Source organism: Melospiza melodia, chromosome 4, assembly GCF_035770615.1.
Source record: "Melospiza melodia melodia isolate bMelMel2 chromosome 4, bMelMel2.pri, whole genome shotgun sequence".
In the NCBI taxonomy this organism is placed as follows: domain Eukaryota; kingdom Metazoa; phylum Chordata; class Aves; order Passeriformes; family Passerellidae; genus Melospiza; species Melospiza melodia.
In genome coordinates, this window is record NC_086197.1 from 19107132 (window position 1) to 19126507 (window position 19376).

General features: G+C 40.9%; 1 protein-coding gene across 1 annotated transcript in view; it reads right to left on the reverse strand.

Annotated features, from left to right (window-relative positions):
- The window catches only part of TMEM178B (transmembrane protein 178B), a 221734-nt gene that overhangs the window by 17452 nt on the left and 184906 nt on the right, over window positions 1-19376 (reverse strand). The window contains exon 3 of the mRNA XM_063154111.1: window positions 13969-14106. Within this exon, the coding sequence (XP_063010181.1) occupies window positions 13969-14106 (138 nt within the window). The remainder of the gene's footprint in view (window positions 1-13968; window positions 14107-19376) is intronic.

Sequence of the window (19376 nt, forward strand, 5' to 3'; positions counted from 1 at the left end):
CAGACAGAAATGACTCACAAACTGTGCTGTCAGATGTACAAAGTAAACAACCCCAAAAACCGATTCTTCTCACCTTCTGTTATTTTTTAAAGCATATGGAAATGTCAAGTATTACTTATAAATTGGTAGATAAAAAGAGAACTGCAAAGGTATGGATTTTAAGGTGTCCTTTGAAACCATGCAGTTTTCAAAAAAATGTAAATCTCTGCCCTTAAAAGTATTTCTACTAGCTTCTTGTGGCCACTAATGTCTCTGAAAGGAGTGCTGTTTACTTAATTATCATCACTTTCCTTTATTATAGAGCTACGTGAGAAGAAAAATCTCACAAGTGAAACATTATCTTCACTTTCTCTCTGCCCAACTAGCTTTTACTATTTTTAAGGTACATCAAACAAACAAATAAAATTAGGTCTGATCCTAAAGTGGAGTGTGTAGCATTAACTATTTAAATTATATCCAAATCAAATGAAATAATTGAAGAATACACCGAATTCCCTCCCAATACAGTGATGACAAAAGCCTTTTGGAGGGAGGGAGCAGCTTTGCAGTAAACTCCTTCTGTGCACGGATTAAACGCCTCAGCAGCACGCAGCTCTTGAGAACACTTTATTGCTCTGTGCATACACGCATAGAATATAAATTATTGCTTAATTATGTACTGTTCCAGCAGAAGCAGCTTGCAGCATCACCAATAGGCTGCAGAATAGCAAGGGGTTTACTGGAAAATTGCCCTTCTGAAAAAGGCGGAGATGGAAGGATAAATCTGACTGGGTGATGGAGATTTAGTGCAGTGTCCTTGTGAGATTACATCCCCACCTGGGCTGGGACTTAATGCATTTTTATCTTATACCATGAACCAGATAAACTGCAGGGTCTGTCATGATATTGCATTATAGCCACTCTCAGAATGAGGTTTGCATTTGGCCTTTGGCCTTCTGCCTCCCGAGGTGCCAGAGGTGCCCAGCAAACGCCAGAACTGTGCTCCTGCTCTGTGTCACCTCGCCTGTGTGCCTGTCTAGGGACTGCTGCTGCACAAGCTGTAATTTCTTATGGCACCAGAGAATTATGTGTCCTCAGCTCCAACCCCAAACACTTCATGGGGACCATGCTTAGGCTTGTGTAAATCAGCATCTCATATATAGGAACAATGCTACAGCAGCTGAGGGCTGAACTCCAGTTTGCTCTGCTGATACAAGTGCCAGTCCATATTTCACACTGCAGATTTGCACATGGTGACATTTCCATGACTGTATCCCTCGGGGCATGGGACTGCACAGGCAGTGAACACCCATGCTGTGCACGGCCCCAGCCAGTGAGCTGCAGCGATGAGCAAGCACTCTCTGGAGCTGTGAGTTGGCACGTAAGGCAAAAGCAACACTACTTAGCTAAAGGCACAAAGGTTTGCTAGACTAGGCAGAGAAGAAAGCTTTCAGATCAAAGCCTGAGTGAATAAACTTCTGAGTACATTAGCAATGGTGATTCCTATGACCCAACCAAAATAACCTAGCAATAATAAAGTGGGTTTACTATAGCCATTAAGCAAACATAACAAGTCATGAACTTGCAGCCACAACACAGGAGACAGCAAAAATTGTGCCATTTGTAGCACTGTGATATTATTCTGATTTTACTGGAGCAGAAAGCAAAGAAAGGACTTCAGTGTCAAAATGAAGAAAAATTCTAATCCGAAGTTAGAAGAATTATCCCATCCGTGTGCTGGCAAGCACCATGCTTGGCAACGTAGAGAGGCTTCTGGCAGGGTCTTTCATCCTCTGCAGTGTGGAGCTCAGAGCATGACCCAGGCAGAGGCCAAAAGATTAAACAGAAAGAGGCACTGGAGGTCTGAACAAACTCAAGTGACTCCATCACACCTCAGATTTGCCTCCAATGACGACAAATAAATTTAGTATCAAGCTGTACCTTAGGCAGGTTCTTCCCACCCTAGGCATTTGTCAGAGCTAAAGGGAACTTGTGGAGTCATGGTGGGTTTGCCTTGTCACAGGACATGTTCTGTAGTAGGAGGAATCCGTGCACCATGTTGCATCTGGTCTTTTAGTAATGAGCTCATTACATCTATAAGTATGTAAGACCATTTTCTTCCAGTCAAAAAATTGGACATCTCTCAGAAGGACCCTCAGAGGATTCACGTAATCTTTCTTGTGCAGGAAATCCTAAATTGCTGAAAAGTCTACTGATAGATGTTCTTCAAGACAAGTAAGACTGGAGAACAGGTACAGCACAAGTAAATTCAATGCAGCCTTCTTCCATATTGCCTACTGTGTGCCACTATAAATATTTCTAGGGCGAATACTTTCAGGTCTAAAAGGATAGTTAGATATCTAAAAGATAGATGCCTTTTATTAGCTGAAGGCAGTACTAAAGAAGCCATTGGGAGTGATGGTGGTGGCTACCTGATTTGGATATTTTCCCCTTTAGGTGCTGGAGAAAAGCCTATCCATTCATTTTTGTCAAGTGACCAAAGGACTCTTTGCTTGTACAACTTTCAGGATCTTTACTACAAAAGTCAGTGGGCTCTATTACTGTTTCCCTGAGTTGACCTGTTAGGAAGAGAAAATCCTTTCTATATGTGCTGATACAGTTACTGAGAGAGAATAGTCAGAAATCAAAATAAAATGCAGTTTTGTCCGGTCAGCAAGAACCATTCAGTGCAGGGCACCCCTGTGAAGCTTACATCATCCACATAAATGCCTGCAAGCAACAAACTAGACTGACACTGATTTCAGTGCCAATGCTGAAATCTCCTTTCCTGTGGCAGAGGAAATACCGGCTCATCTTCTATAGCCCATACAAGTACATTGGCATGACTTATCTCTGTATGCCCTGGAAGAGCCAGGTTGGGCAGAAATGAGGAAGGCCCTGCTCATTTATAGCTTTTCCCAGTTGTTTTTTAAATGCAGTTTCCAGTGTCCAGTTGGACTCTGTCCAGACAGATTAGACCAAGTGTGTGTGGCAGCGATTTGCCCAAGGGGGAATGTTGCTTTCTGAGCTGACAACCTGAGGAGCAAAGAAAGTGAATCTAAATCTTGCTTCAGCCTCTGCATTTAACAAAAAGATCTGCCACACACAGAAATTTTCTCCCTATTCTCTCTGTAAGGTTTTCTTTCTGTCTAGCAAATCATGCCAGTATTAATCTTCCTTCTGTTGCATGTGCAGTCTTTCCACTTTTATGTCAGGCATGCAAACAGCTCAGCAAAATTTCCTTTTAAAAAGACCAACCCAATAATAAATGCCAGTTTTGTTTTCATTGTCTTCCTTTGGCTTTGGTGCATCTTGCCATTGGAATTCAGAAGCCAGCAACAGATCAAAGACCTCATGACATTATTAAAGGATATGGGACAACCACTGAATTTTAAAACACACAGAACTTGTTTTCCAGGGCTGTGGGTGGGGAAGTCTTTTGTATTTCTACAGAATCTGTCTCCTCTGCTTTATTCCTACTTTATTTAACTTTCTGTCAGCCCTCCAAAGACCTACTGACATCCCTGAGAAGGAACCTGATTGCATGCCCTTCACGGACTGCGCCAAGTTGTCTGCTCCCGAAACTTTGGAAGGCACTGATGCTTCTGCCAGTACCTCCCATCCTGGTGAGGGAGAAATTACAAATCAGTATAGCTGACTTAAAATGAACACACAGAGGAATATGAACAGCTCTTCCTGCTGAAAAGCCAGACAGAGCTGACTCCTTAATTTACTGCACACAAAGTTCAGGGAGACAGATTTGAGCTAGGACAGAAAAACAATGAATTTAGAGGTGTGCATAAACTACTTGTCCTGTCTTTTGCTCCAGACTATAAGATCTCTGCACCTCATTAAAGAAGATTTTTCTCTCCTTCTCCTAAGTGCCAGTGCCCTCTCATGATCAGGTACAAGGCTAATGAAATTGTGTTGGTTTTTCTTTCCCCACAGCCTGCAAGTGCACATCTAGGAGCATCAGAAATGAGCCACAGGAAAAAAAACAACCCACAACACATTTGAAGGTTGACTTTGAAGTCAGCTGATAATGTTTCCATGGAGATCAAATGCTATGGAATTGACAATGAATTCTCTTGTTGAGCCTTTCCTTCCAGGGGAAAAAAAGCCCCACAGAATAATACTTCTAAATGACTACACTCTGCAGTACAGTTGGTTATTGACTTGCAAAAAACACATCTATATCCCAACCCTGTTTCCTTATGGAGATGTTACCTCAGGTTTCAACATTTCAATGCTAGGTATTCACCTAGAGAATCAGAGATATTCCTGAAGTACTGGAAAAAAAATAACATCTAGTGAAAATAATATTCTATGAGACAAAAGATATAACTCTGCATTTGAACTTATGCTATAAATGAGAGTTATGATTCCCCTTGAGGAGTATTATAACATGAAATTATAAAAGAGTATTTCAGTTGCTGATAGGCAGTGACACAGAGATGTCTGTATTGCAAAAGTGAGTGATCTTTCCTATTTCCAGAGTCTCCTATTTCCTTTTCAAAATGAGTGCCAGCATAAATAAATAAATGCACAATGTGTTATTGGTGCACCAGAGAGGCGAGAGAAGTACTAGCAGCTAAGATGTAACATGGACCCCCAACTCTTTTAAGCCCTGCCATCTGCTGAGCAACTTTTTTCTAGCTGGGAAATGCTCAACAGGCCATCCTGGCAATATATTAACCTCAAAAGATGGCAAAAGGGATGTATGTCTGCCTGAGTGATTTCCTAAATATTTATTTTTTGAGTGAAAATAGGAAATTAGATAGCATTCAGAAGGCAAGAGGTAACAGTTGCTAAAGGCTCATCACTAATGGTTCACTGGTCTGGATGAAGAAGCAGTTCCAGTTCTACCCCATATCAGGACATGTGTACGTAACAGTGAACCCATATCCACAAATACATGCCTGGACATATATCTGTCGGTGTCCTGGTTTTGAAAGACATAAGAAAAGAAAAGCCACACCTCAGACTCAAGAAACCTGGCCTAAAATGGGATCAAGGAACATGGCCTTGAACCAGGTCTGTGAGAGACACCACAAACTGTGCAGGGAGAGATGTTTTAAAGGAATCATAGGATTGCTTTGGTTGGAAAAGATCTCTAAGATCATCAAGTCTGACCATTAACCCAGCACTGCCAAATCCACCACTAGACCATGTTCCTAAGTGCCACATCTACACAACTCTTGAATGCCTCCAGGGATGGTGACTCTTCTCTGGGCAGCCTGTTTGAACACACTTTTGGTGCAGAGGTTTTTGCTATTACCCAATCTAAAGCTTCCCTGGTACAATTTGAGGCCATTTCCTCTTGTTCTATGATTTGTTACTTGGAGAAGAGATCAACCCCTTCACAGCTACAATTTCCTGTCAGGTAGCTCTAAAGAGGAATAGTCTCCCCTGAGCATGTCTTCTCCACAGTTAAGAACCCCAATTTCTTCAGCTACTCCCCATAAAGGGGGACAAATCCTTAAAAGCAAAAAAGGACATTTTTAGAAACAGGTTAACTCTTATTTCCTGAATATGAATGCTCTTGGCCTTGTTACATTACTTCCTGATGGGCATAAAGCCTGCATGAGTGCTCTGAGCTCTTCTCCTTGCAGGTCCAAAAAGACCCTCATCAGCTCCTTTTCTGCTTTCCACAACACCCTCGTCGTGTGTTTGAGGGTTTTAAACAATCAAGAGCCTTTGAGTGGTTTAAACATTTAAAGCCTATTAATGCTGTACATTAACTCAAGCTTGTTCCAACTCAAAGCCTTAAATCACTTAGAGCATAATGCGAAATTTAGCCAAAAGCACAGGTAGGAGCCAGAGTGTTCACGTGTGTGGTGGGGGAGGCTTGGCAGAGGGGAGAATCATCTTGCTGTGCTGAGCCTGGTCTCAAACACTTTCATAACCCATTTATGGCATCTCTTGATACAAACCAGCCTGTGTCTCCATCTGGAGGTCAATCCACATAAATAAGTTCTCACAGTGGTCTGTAGGGAGTTTTGCCAAATTTTTAAGCTCCTCTGCAGTCATCATTAATTTAGAACCTCCCACAGGAATAAAACATGATTGGTATCTCATTTTTTTCCAGTCTTCCAACTAGTTTTGAATTATAAATACTCTTCAAAGTGGCCAAAGGTATTATGCCTTTGTGAAAACTGTATTTATCCCAAGCTTCACAATTCACATTCCAGTAAACTACTGCAGATCTTGGTTTTTCTAAAGATCACAGGCTGCTGTTTAAGACCTGTCTGCATACACTTGTGCACACACATGTGCATTTATATTTGCCTTTACATAGGGAAAAAAATAATTGATGTAAACTTTCTAAAACTATTCCTTTTTTTGTGAAGAAGCACAAGAAACTGAACTTTCAAAGAATAATGTTGTATAAATGAAAAAATATGTGATCATAGGAAATACCTTCCATATTCAGTGTTGTGGTTGATCATGTCACCACAAGTAAACATTCTGAAGAATGGGTAGAGACCTTGATTATTAATGAAAAATAGAAATCCTAGATGCCCTGTGGGACATATCATATTTCACAATGAATTCCAGAGAACGGCTCTTACTTTCTCCCTTTGTTTATCTTTCTCTTTGGCAGCTACTATGAAGGTGCTTCATAACTGCCTAGGAGACGTCAGTCACAGAGTTTTGCCTTACACCTGCTACATTAAATTGTTCCATTTTTGTTAAATTATTCAGCAGTGGAAGGATTATTTTGAGATGGCAGGACCACAGTTGCGTAGAATAAACACTCTTATTTTCTACCGTTCCGTGCTATTTTCAAAGTACAGTGAGTTAAATTTGAGACTCAAATGACTCAACAGCTGGTAACAGCCCATGGCTGCAAATCCACAGATGCCTCTGTTGTCATCTCCTCACACATGCACAGCACGGGTGGAGGAAGCCCAGCCAGGGGGTTTGGAAGACAAGGCTCCCTGTGGAGGTGGGAGTGACAGAGGATACGGATGTGTGCAGCACAGCTACACCGACAGCAGCTCCCAAGCCCTGGTTTGAAGCCCCCCTTTCTGATGGGGTTGGCATTCCAGCCTGGCCATCAGCTCCTGTGACAGCTGATGGCACTGGCACAGAGCCCTGGGTGTGTCCCCATCCCCGCTGGCACCTCATGACAGCCCCGCGTGAAGCGTGGCACAGCTGGGGCACGAGAAGGTGACCCAGTCTAAATGGCCTGTCCATCCTCTGGCTCTGAGGATAATCAAGCATTTTGTTGCCTTTCCCCTGGACTGAGGAAAGGAATATTTTGCAAGTATTTCTGAGAAGGCTGGAAATTACTTATTAAAAGCTATTTCTCCTATTTGAGAGTTTTTTGCAGATTGAGTTCTTGCTAGACAATGGCCATATTCCGCCGATGCACAATCCAGCCTGTTTGTACTAATGGACAATGGACATATTCAGAAATGGGGTCAGTATATCCTTGAAAAAGATACAAGAAGAGGAGTCATCAGGGCTCAGCAAGTTTGTCAGCAAGTTTGGGAAAGTAAGAAAAAAGTGAGTCATGGGTGGGCCAGACTACCACAGCAAGACATGAGAAAAATGAGATGATCCAATCAGCATTCTATTTTAGATGCATGAACAGCTAGGATTAACCAATCATGTATTAGCTAGAGACATGCGGACAGCAGAGATTTATTATAAATATAGTATTTTCAGGGATAATAAATTTGGCTTCACTGGATCATATTAATTATGGTGTGATGTCCCTGAACCTCTGCACCCCACATCTCCCTAGTTTAAAATTTAAAAAAAGAACACACTCATAACATACATAAGTGTTTTTTTATTCATTTTTTTTAAAAAATTCTTTCTTGCATATCTGAAATAAAACATTACATTATGCCAACACACCTGCATAACTTAATTTTTTATTCCCTCTCACACATCTTTCCTGCCTGCTTATCTTTACTGCAGCAGCCAGCATCGGAATGAATAGGTGATCACCTCTGCTGTGGGAAAGATTTGAAGCTTTTCTAACCCTGACCTAGGTCCTCTGAGTATGGACAGGCTACAGAGATAAATGTCTCAGCAGCACTCTTAGAGGGGGTCAGAAGAAGCCCAAATCAGTGGCAAAAGTGAACTGGCAAATGGTACTTTAAACCCTCAGACTGGCAGATCACCACCGGTAACAAGGGAGGAGAGGATGAAAGAAATTCCTGATTTTTTGAAAGCAAATGCTAGAACAAAAAATCAGGCCAGAACAACTCCACAGTACTACTATATGTGTACAGTATGACTTCCAGGCCTTTCAGTGCCAGTAGAAAAGGAAGTTTCAGACCCCCAAGCGAAGCTCCAAGCCCAGCACCTCGGGCAAAAATATCACTAGGCAAAGACAAGAAATGAGCTGCTATATGAGACTCCAGATCATTTTATTACAGAACTGCACGGGGAAGCCAAATCACATATGAGGGCATTTAACAGCTGGAATAATTTCCAAATAGACTAATTAGAGACTGAATTATTAATGGTAAAATCTCTAATTGGCTCAAAGCAAGGTTACAGCAAGAAACCCACTTGACTTTGCAAAGAATAATGAATATTTGCAAGGCTAGTAAAATTACATGCTTCTCTAAGGAAATTGTTAGCAAATGGGGAAAAAAACCATAAAGTCATCCTAAAGTGTATGTCACAAGACAAAACTGGCAGAGACCTGATAAGACTGAAGAAAACAGGTAAAAGAGTAAACAAGTGCAGAGATGATTTATTACATTCATTTGCAGTAAATTTGGAATGAAATAAGACAAGGCAGAAGTCTCTCCCTGAAGGGCTGCCTTGTTAGGCATGCAGTAAAACCCCTAACTATTTCACTGAAATGTGTTCTCAGTACAAATTACAGACTTAGAAAAGGAAAATACATGGATGTGCAGCTGATGGACAGAGCTCTGATAAGGATTATAAAACGTCATTCTTTGTCAGTCTTTTAATACATTTACAAAGGCAAGTGAGGTGGCTTTGGCCAGGGATAATTGTGTGCTGAGGCAAGTACCAGAACATGATATTGGAAGTGCCATTTTGTATTTCCAGCTGGGACAACAGACAGCAGTTCAGCAGGGAGGTGCACAAGCTTGAGAGGGGGAGGATGGAATTACTGCCAAAACAGTGGATCATGCCACCAGGAGGCAGCCACCCCACTTTCCCCACAGCAGGCACTGATGAGGAGGAAAAGAGCTTTGAAGTATGTAGGTAAGAAGCTAGTCCTGCCCTCAAATTAGAAATAATGCAAGCCATATGATATTTCAAAACAGCTGAGTGAAATCAGCTGGGAAAACATCAGGCTATCAGAGATTGTCTTTAAAAGATGATTTTATAAAGCAATACAGTAACAGAGGATGTGATGAGGTTGGGTTTTCATGATTGCAAACCTGAGATGCTGAAACAAGAAAATCCTGTGGATGAATTTGCTGGACAGCAGGTAGAAAAACCTAGGGTTAGATGGATCAGCTTGCTCACTGATCATGATACAGGAAATATTCACAAATGACTTGATGGAGAACTGAAAGAAGGGATTCCTGGAGACCATGTAATTTGCCTTGGTAGAGTTACCAGTGTGCCAATTCATAGCATCTCAGCTCTTTGGAGCTGGAACTAAAGCTGACATTTGACCTTGACAATATTGGCTAAATTAGATGTCGAGGGAGTGAAGACACCAACCAAAAGAACTGGCAGGTTTGCCATGATAATAAACCCAAACTAGTCAAAGATTTGAATACTTTCAAAAGAACTGCTCAAAGCCAGAAAATCTGATCACCACTTCCACTCCCAGGGAACTGATGAAGAAGCCATAATCTATATTTGAAAATGCAAAGGCATAGTTTTGGTGCAAATAAATTTGCTTTGGTCAAAACACAATGTATAAAATGCCCCACATGCATTTTCTCAGGTAGATGTTTAACTGAATCCCTGTTAGACTAGGTACTTTATGAGCGTGAAAGCATCACGTTTGGCACAGGACTCTGACATTTGGAAGTAGTATTACAGATGCTCCTAAAGTTCCAGAAATTATTATAAAATTACAAAATTACTGGTTAGAGCTTTTACTGGTGCACAGATTTGCAGTAATTTGCATGAAGAGAAAACACAAGAACCTGCAAGAGGATGTGCTTGGAGTCATGTATAATTTGAGTGTGACCCACTTCTGTAATAGAATTAAACAGTCTCAAGTAAGATGAGTAAAATGAACTAATCACAGTGAAATTTAAGACCACAATTCCAAATGAAGAAACTATCAAAAAGGGAAACTCCCCCACCTTGCAGATAAAATGATGCTGACAATACTGGAATGTAACAATAGTGAAATAGGAGGCTGTGCAACAGTACCAGCATGCAAAGTGAGATAAAAAGTGCTAAACATAATTTACAGTATCATCTGGTTCTGTAGAAGATGAGGGACTGAAAAAAAATCCTACTGTGGTCAGGCAAACACTGTTGTTCAAGAGAAGGAATCCAAGTATAAATTGTACAATAAATACCAAAAATTATGGAAAAGAGCTGTGGAAGACATAAGGGATCTGTGATTGCTGTTGATACAGATACATTTGGACTAAAAAGAAAAGATGAATTATTAATAATTTTTAGCTTGTTATAAAACATGCAGAATAGCAGTGTAAAACAGACTCTAAATCATAGTTTACTTGTCCTGGATTCCAGATGAGCTAAAAACCGAATAATGGCCTGCATTTCGTAAACGGCTTGTTTTAGCAACTTGCTTGAGAAATCAGATCAAGCAAAGTAAAGCAAGTCTTTATGAGGCACTGCCACGTGGGTTAGCAAGAGGACTGTTTGGTAAATATAATAAAGAACCAGAGGTCCAAGCAAACCATGTCTGCTCTTATTAGATTATTATAGCACACTTCTCAGTGCTCTGTTGAGATTTCCTGTTCAAAGAGTTATGGGCAATAAGGGACAAACCCCATAGATATGTTTAGTTGGCAATGTTTAAGCATTGAAAAAGAGCTATTTGCCTAGAAATAAAACCAGAACAAATGCTACAAACGTAGCCAAGACAAGTGGTGTTGAAAAATGGAAGGGAAGGTTAGATTTCAGTCTGATTCTATGGCTACCAATTGAACACAGTCTCCTCTCAGATGCAGTGAGGTCAGATGGCAGAAACCTTCCAAAGCAGTTTTCCCATTATTGGATCTGAGAAAAAGACAAAACTAAGAGGCACTCTGTCTCCAGGCATTTTAAGAAACAGCACAGTAATATGTTGACAGCACTTTTGGCATGGCAGAAGCAAAGGCTATGTATTCAAACCCTGTCCAGCAATAAAAAAGTTGAAATTAAAAGACTCATTGGCTGTAAAAGGAATGACCATGTAACACATGACACAGTCTGAAAACATTGATAGCTACTGACTTTTAGATTAGATGGCTCTAGTTGTGTATTTTATTAACTGACTGCTTCAGTTTGTAGATGTTACTTTATGCCCACTTGCTGTTAGAAGAAATCAGTTTAGCAGTTGCTATTGACTTATGCAAAACAAGAAAGAGGATAACCTTTGGGTAATACTGATCCACGTGTCTGCACTGAAGCAGAAAATAAGTTTGATCTCCTCCCAGCACATCTTTATTTATAATATTACACATCTTGACAGAAATTGGCAGATAAAATAATCTGATGCCTCTCATTTAAATTAGTGTTGTGTTCCAACTGCTGTATCTGGTTATTATTTTGTCTATGCAAAGAGCATGCTACTATCAGATGGCTTCCCACTGCATAGGTACTTCCACTCTCTGTTCGAGTCAATTATAAACCTTCTGGTAAACAGTTTCAAGCAATGGGCTTTTTGTGGCATGCTGTCTTTTTCTTGTTTTCCAAACGACATTTTTGTAGCTCTTCTGCAAACTTCTCCCACTCTTTCCACATCCTCCCTTAGCACTGACACCTGATTAGGATGTCCAGAAATAGCTTTGCTTAGCCCAGAGATAACTCCACGTCACGGTCTCATTGCACAGTCCATATAAAATAACAAAATTAGCAGCTGCATTGCACTGAAAGCTCCCGTGCAGCTGGATGGTCCCAGCACCCACGATTCCAGAGAGCTTTGCAGAGCCACTGCCCTCTGAGAAGGAGCAGCTTGTTCCATGGGGATGACTGAGGCTGTGCCCAATTCTGTGGCCTTGGCTCCATCTCCACTGAACTGTGTGCTGTTTGAGCATCCCAAATATGGCTTTGTAAGCTGTGAGTGACCCATTCCACTACACACAGTTAAAATTGAACCTCTTTTCACCTGGAAACTTATCAGTTATCTTTCAAATCACTCACAAATAACCTGGAGCTAACAGGTAAGTTCTGCAGCTGCACTGGAAACCGACCCATATATAATGATAATTTCTGAATACTAAACAAGACATAGCTAGTTTCTAATAAATGTAAGTTTTCTGTACTTATTTAGTATACTTTTAATGTTTTAATCTGAATGTTGGGCTGTAGTAAGTTAAATACCACACAGATATCTGAGCAGATTAGAACAAAATGGCCCCTGTGCAAACTAGGCTTTTAAATAAATAAGAAACACCAAGCTCATCTGGCAAGCATTGCTTATAATGTTTTGACACCCACAACAAACCATTTACAGACATCCCCATGAAGACCAGTGTGTGCTTGCACAAGGTCCTAGCAGATTTCAAATGTGTCTGTGGGCACAGAGAGAACTGATGTCTAATGTCACCAGCACACCACTAGAACATAAATACTTGTTACTCCAGCACTTAACTTCTCTTCTGGGATTACAGAATCTCTCCTCTATGTCACACACTGATCTGTGTCACACCACAGTACAGATAAACAAATGATAAAATGCACAGAAGTGATGATCTGCCCAGAGGGCAGAAACCCAGCTAAACAAAAATCAGCAGCAGAGAAAAGAGAGAACAGAAGTAGTGGTGTTCACTTTGAGGCATTCACCCAGAGCTGTGTTTGGGACTTGACTTTCACACCTTTCATTTCAAGTGACTGTGCCTTGAAATTTGCTGCTAACAGAAATTTTGATGGCATCTGTAGTAAGGAAGGCTGGTAGATTACATGGGGAATGCTGGATGACCTTCAGGTCTGTTGTAGTAGGAATGGGAAGAAGTTCAAAAGCACAGTGTCAGGGCATGGACCTGGGGATTAATAAACCAAACCTCTGCTGTAAATTGGGAGAGCATCAGTAGGAAAGTACAAAGGTGGAAAAAGGTCTGCATGTCTCACCCAACTGCAGGATGACTGTGGGTCTCCAATGTAATGCAGCATTAAAAAAAGGAAATACAACCACAAAATACTTCAGGCAAGGAATCACCAGCAGGGGAAGGAAACCATCACAACACTTATACAAGGCATTGATTAGACCTTGTTAGGGAATGGTCCTTTTCATCCATGTTTGAGAAAGGCAAGTACAAACAGGAACAAGTGGAAGAAAAGGCTGCTAGATTGATAATTGTTCTTACAGAGAGAAGTCTACAAGAAAGTGTATGTAGAGTGAGAAAAGGAACACAGAGAATGCTCTTCATAGCTACAGCGAAGAAAGAGAAATATAAACTAAAGGTTACATTTGACTCATGAGCAACTGATGAGTAATAAATATAGATTATAACTCTCAGCACAGTTTCTAGGTATCAAAGTGTCCCACTGTGGAATTGGATGGTAGTGGGAATAACATCTGCATAATCCTTGGATTTTTGTTACTGAGCTTGCTAAGTGACAGCGTTACATCCAACAGGTGAGTACTGCACTAAAACACTCAGAGATTACCCTTTGTACTACCATGACTTACAGACACTCCAGACAAGTTTAGTGATGGAAGTTAAATGTAAATATGACTGCATGATCCTTGATATGCACCAGAAGGAGCTCAGAACGAAACCAAGTCCAGATCAGGCAAAACAACTCTGAAAACATATTTTCAGTGACTTAGAAAAGGAGGAACATGTGGAAAGAGGGAACATGGAAACAACAAGAAAAATGCATTTCTTCAAGCAGCACCATCCTTACCTCCCATGAGGAAGAGAAGCCCTGCCACATACTGCATAAGGCCTCGGTCCCAACAGCACCCCAGGACACCGATAATCCACCCAAAGAGGATGATGGCCACGGCCATGCCCATGAAACCAGCGGTCATCCTGCGCAGATCTGCAGTGGGGAAGACACAAAAACAACATCAGTGGGAACAGTGATAAATCAGCATCATCAGGGTTCATAATAGTCTTAATCCAAAGTGCTACTGATCAGCAAGGACTTCAATGTGTATTGGTATGGGATGATTTAAGTAAGGGTGATTCAGAGCGAGGACAAACCATAAATTAAGTCACTAGCTTGGGCTGGGAAGAGAGAGGGAGAGAGAGCAGCTGACTGTTTTACCACACAATGAAGTTCAGTGCAGATGCACTCAAGTAACTTATGACAGCTTGAGCAGGAGCTAGAAGTTGTAAAATGGCCTCAGTGCAATGCAGTGTCTAATGACTCCTGTCTCTGGGCACTAGCACAACATCTGTTTACATCTTGCCTTCTCATCTCTGTCCATTACTCCCCAGCATCCAAAGGATGTCCCTGCTCCAGCTGATCAGCAAAGCAGTTGCTATGCTTTGTGCCAGCACAGACATGACAGAGTATGCACCTCAGTTGTCACCCCACGTGTCACTGAGTCCCTCTGGGCCGCAGCTTCCCACGTGTAAGCTGGGCCATGGCACCCAGGGGTGGTAGGAGTGGAACATGGTTCCTCCAGAGCAGCAAGGCACACAGATACTCTGGTGTCATATGTCATTAAATGCACTCCAGATACACAACTGGGACAGAGGACACATTATTGTCCTCTCCTGTTCCCCGATGGTGACCTTGACAGATGATTTTTGGTGAGGATGTTTTTGACTGCTCCAGGGAGCACTAAGAGTAGGAGGAGGGTAGGGCACTGGAGAAAAACATTTTTTGCTCTTCAAGGGGGGACTGAGTACATCTGACCTGCATTTATTTCATAAATAAAGGAAAAGGGCCCCCAAGTCTTAATGAAAGGAATACTTATAGACTTAGCTATGTTGCATATTTGTCTTCTGCAAAAAGGATGGGACTATGGGACTGCTGGGAACCCTCTTCCTGCATGTGCTGGGAAAAAAAATTCTTCACAGTTGGTTTGGATGTGAAATCTGGGCAGTGAGACCATGTGGCAACTGAAAGAGCAAGGACTATGTGAGCTAAAGAGCATCTTCACACCCTCAGATAATGAAACAGATGGGGGCATCTTCACTAACATTTGATTATTCCCTGTCCCCCCTTCATGCACACATAAAAAGTTTAAACACTCATATATCAAGAGTATATGAGCAAAGAAAATTCCAGCCAAGTCAACTCTCTAAACATTTGTTTCCTTTTTGAGACTTTTTTTTTGCACAGCAATGATTTTACTTTTTTTTTTTCCCCTCAAGAAACAGAATGCTTATGACAGAGAAAGAAGATTTGAAAACTGTGAATCATCCACCAGTCTCTATGGCAGCTTTTCTCTTTGGCTGGCCTTTGACTATGTCTCAGTTTCTGTTATTTTTTTTATGCTTTTCCCACAGTAGATAAAAAGACCAGCAATACCCACAACACAGATTCAATGAATTCTGTGAAGAGGTAAATTACCATCATCAGAGATATATAAAACTTCATATCCAAAATGCTAAGTGTCCACAAAGTCTATCAGTGTGCTTGGACAGAGGGACTTGAAGGCAGTTTACTCAGGTCCATGTTCATTATAGCACTTTTATGCAAGATCAAGTTGCAGAACACAACCTCTTCCTTGAAGCTGTAACTCTTTCCTGTAGATTATCACTGATTTTCCAAGGAGTCTCTCTGACAACATAAAGATAAACAGGTCTTCATCTCACCAGTAACCAGGCTCTTTTAACAAGATACACATCTTAAAAGTAGTGTATCTTGAAACCTTTTGTGGTTTCAAGGTTTTGTGACTGTCCCACCACATTTGAGTATGTTCAAGGAGCTCTAGTACAAGAAAAAAAAAGGCATTTCCTGCAGAAATTTGTACTTCCCCCAGGCAGTGTCTCTGTTCCTTGGGAATTTCTCAGAGTGCTTTCTAAAACAAGCAGTAAGCGTTAGAAAGCATTTTTGATGGCCAAATGTCTTCCTACTTTTTCAGTCCATGAGGCCCTGGGCTCAATTTGAAAACGAAAACACAAAATCTTTACTGTTTCCTGTATCATCTTCCATAACAGCACAGCACATCTCTCCAAGGTGCTGCACAGCTCTTAGTGTCAGCTCTACAAACCCCTTGCAATTTATCCTGTGAGTGCTGACTCCAAGTAACACCATTTTCCTGTCCAAACGGAAACAACCTGTCTCTAATGAGCTTAAATAGCTTTATTCGGGTGCAAGACGTCCAGAACCCCTCAAATCTACCCCAATGGATAAAACTGGCTGATGGATCCAGTTTTCATGGACCCAGAGTGGATCACAAGTGGATCACATCAACATGTATGCCAGACTCAGAAATGGTGTTTATCTCTATGAATTTTGCCATTAAACAGAAAACTTAAAGGAGCAGGACCGAGATTTGTAGGCCAAATTTGACATTTGTTTCCCTCAACATCTTTTGCTGATCAAGCCTGAAATTCCCTTCCTAACACAACAAAATCCAAATAGAACTTCTTTGTGAACTCTTAGTTCTTACAAGTTCAGTGAGCTTAGTTTAAGATTGCCACTGCTTGGGCCATTTGCAAATCTGCTCTTCACAAGTCTATCCACTAGAGATTATCTGAAACAAATAAAATATAAACTTTCTTTTCTATTTAAAACTATTTGGCTTTTGTCCTGCCATAACATCTCTTGAGGGGAGCCCTTGGAAATGGCAGTGTTGGGAAAGGGGGTTGTAAATTTGATTTCAATAACAGCCTGCACTTGTCCAACAGGATCCACCTGGCACTCCTCACCTGTCAGTGCCCACATGAAGCTGAGGTCAGTGCTGGGATCAACTCTACTCAAAGTGATTCTTTTGTGGAAAAGTACTTAATGGAAGTAAATGAATCATCACCCTCAGGCTATTTAGAGGAATAGGAGCCTATATTGCCCAGACTCAATCCCTGTTAATGGGGCTGTTTATGATTACTGTTTGTTGGTGTGGTGCTTGACATGGAAAGGACAGAAGAAAAGCAAAGATTTGCATTGTGTACTCGAGGCAATATCTAAATTCGTTCTGCTAATTTAGGATGGAGGGATGACATATAAATAAACAATAGCTCATCAGTACAAATTGATGGGGTTTTGTCTGAGTTTGATTGGCACTGATAAAACCCTTCCTGAATGCATCCTGCAAAGGTAAAAAGGGTCATGCTGTCATGTAACACCACTTTATGATGTTTGAGCACATTCTGGGTTTGGTTTATTTTTCTGAAATTGCTTTTATTTATTTTTAGACTATGAAATTAACAGTTCTCTGCATTCTTTCTCTTTTTGAAAACCTCTCTGAGTAATAGGATCTCAGGCTCATGGCATGACAACACCAATCAACTGAAGGAGTGACTATGCCAGCAAAATGCATCGTTGAATCTTATACAGCCAAATGGGAGCTGCAACAGCAAACAAACTTATCTCAGAGCATTCATGAGCACTGCTTAACTGGTCCTGCAGCTAATCCTCTCCTGGGTTCCCATCCCAAGTCCTCACGCTGTAGCAAAGTGCACAGATTGCAGGGACACTGAATTCCCCTTCACCATCTAGCAAACCAAACGTTTAGAAATGTAGCTACAAGGTGAAAGTAAGGAATGTATTGCATTGCTCATTCCAAAAGCTAAAATACAGAAGTTAATTTTTAATGCTTGGCCTAAATGACTGCTAGTTTCAATGATTTACTAAAGGGACATAGATACCAACATCACTTGGGGGTGAAAACACAATATTATCTTTCCACACATTTTTTAGAAACACCCTCTTTATCCCTTTTTCTTTATAATGTTGACTAAAAGCTATGAGTGAATTATCTGCTCTTTGGGAGACTTTTCATATCTAGTACTGCTAGAGGTGCTGCTGCATGTAAAAGGCAGGGAACTCAACCCTGACTCAAAAGCAACATGGATCATCAAGCAAGGAATACAGGTATAATTTTCATGTAGGTTGGGAACAACAAACTCCTTGACTGATAACGTTGGAGAAGGGACAAAGAATGGAGTAATCCAAGTCCCATGATGGAAGCTGAAATGATAAATTTGAAAGTCACAAGGTTTGTGAATCATGATGAAAAGAGACGCATTAGCATTTTAGACAATGTCCTTAAAATATAGACAGATTCTCATAAACCAACAAGCATTTCTTTAAAGCATTTTTGTTTTCTGCTGGGAATATTATCTCTATAGGTTTCCTGAAGATAAAGAAAGGCAGAAAAGCTGATTAAGAGTCATTTCCAAGCAACATGTGATGGAAGGTTCTCTGTCAGTTTGCAAATGCCCCTGCCCTTCCTTTCACCCTGATATCTGTCCATCTGTATTTGTTATAAGCAATGAGGTAATTCATGCTGGTTATCACATCATGGAAGAAGTTTCATACCCCAGCAGCTGCAAACATAACATGTTCTGATTCAGCTTTGCTTTTTAAAAATTTCAATATGCCTTTTTGACTTCTGAGGTTCCATTCTCTTCCTTGAAACTGCAAGTCATCTTTCTAAAGCAAGGGCTCAGCCTTCCTGTTGATATCTATCTTCCTTTCCACAGAATTTAATAATATCTCCTAAAAGCTAGAGACTGCTTTCCTCACAACACATACAGGAAGGGCTGGATGAGACTCTTCTGAAAGATGGGGAAACCAAGTCAAGCATACTCAGCATACTCCCAGCTACATGAAAAGTTTGTGGAGAGTGTATAAATAAATCTGTACTAGCAATTTCTGGACAGACCTTGAACCACACAGCACAGCTTTTGCTTTCAGAACTGCTTGTTCTCAAGTGTTTGTTAGCAAATCAAACTACAGCATTTGTTATCAGACCCTCAGAAAGTGCAATATTGCTGCAAATAGTATTTCAGATAGTCCATCCTCTATGTCCTCCTTCCTTCTCCCATTAGAGAAAGCTCTGGAGGGACTAAGCACCCAGAAGTCTATATCAAGAATATCTAGAATTGCTTAGAAGACATTCTGGGTATATCACAGTTCTTTCCTGAGGTCTTCCAAAAAATGGGAAAATCGAAAAGGAACTCACAAATGCATTTCTGTGCCCATCTAGGAACAGATGTCAGAATATAGTAACATCACAAGTAGAAATAGACTGGGATAGTGTAATTCTTTAGCATAATCCTTCACTGCAGGTCACTGTGATCTATACCCTCCTGTACTACATTCCCTCTGATTTGTCTTTACCAGGGATCGAGAACATTTGTACTTGAAAAGAGTCAAAATCACTCCTTTTTCTTCCTTTTCCAAACATA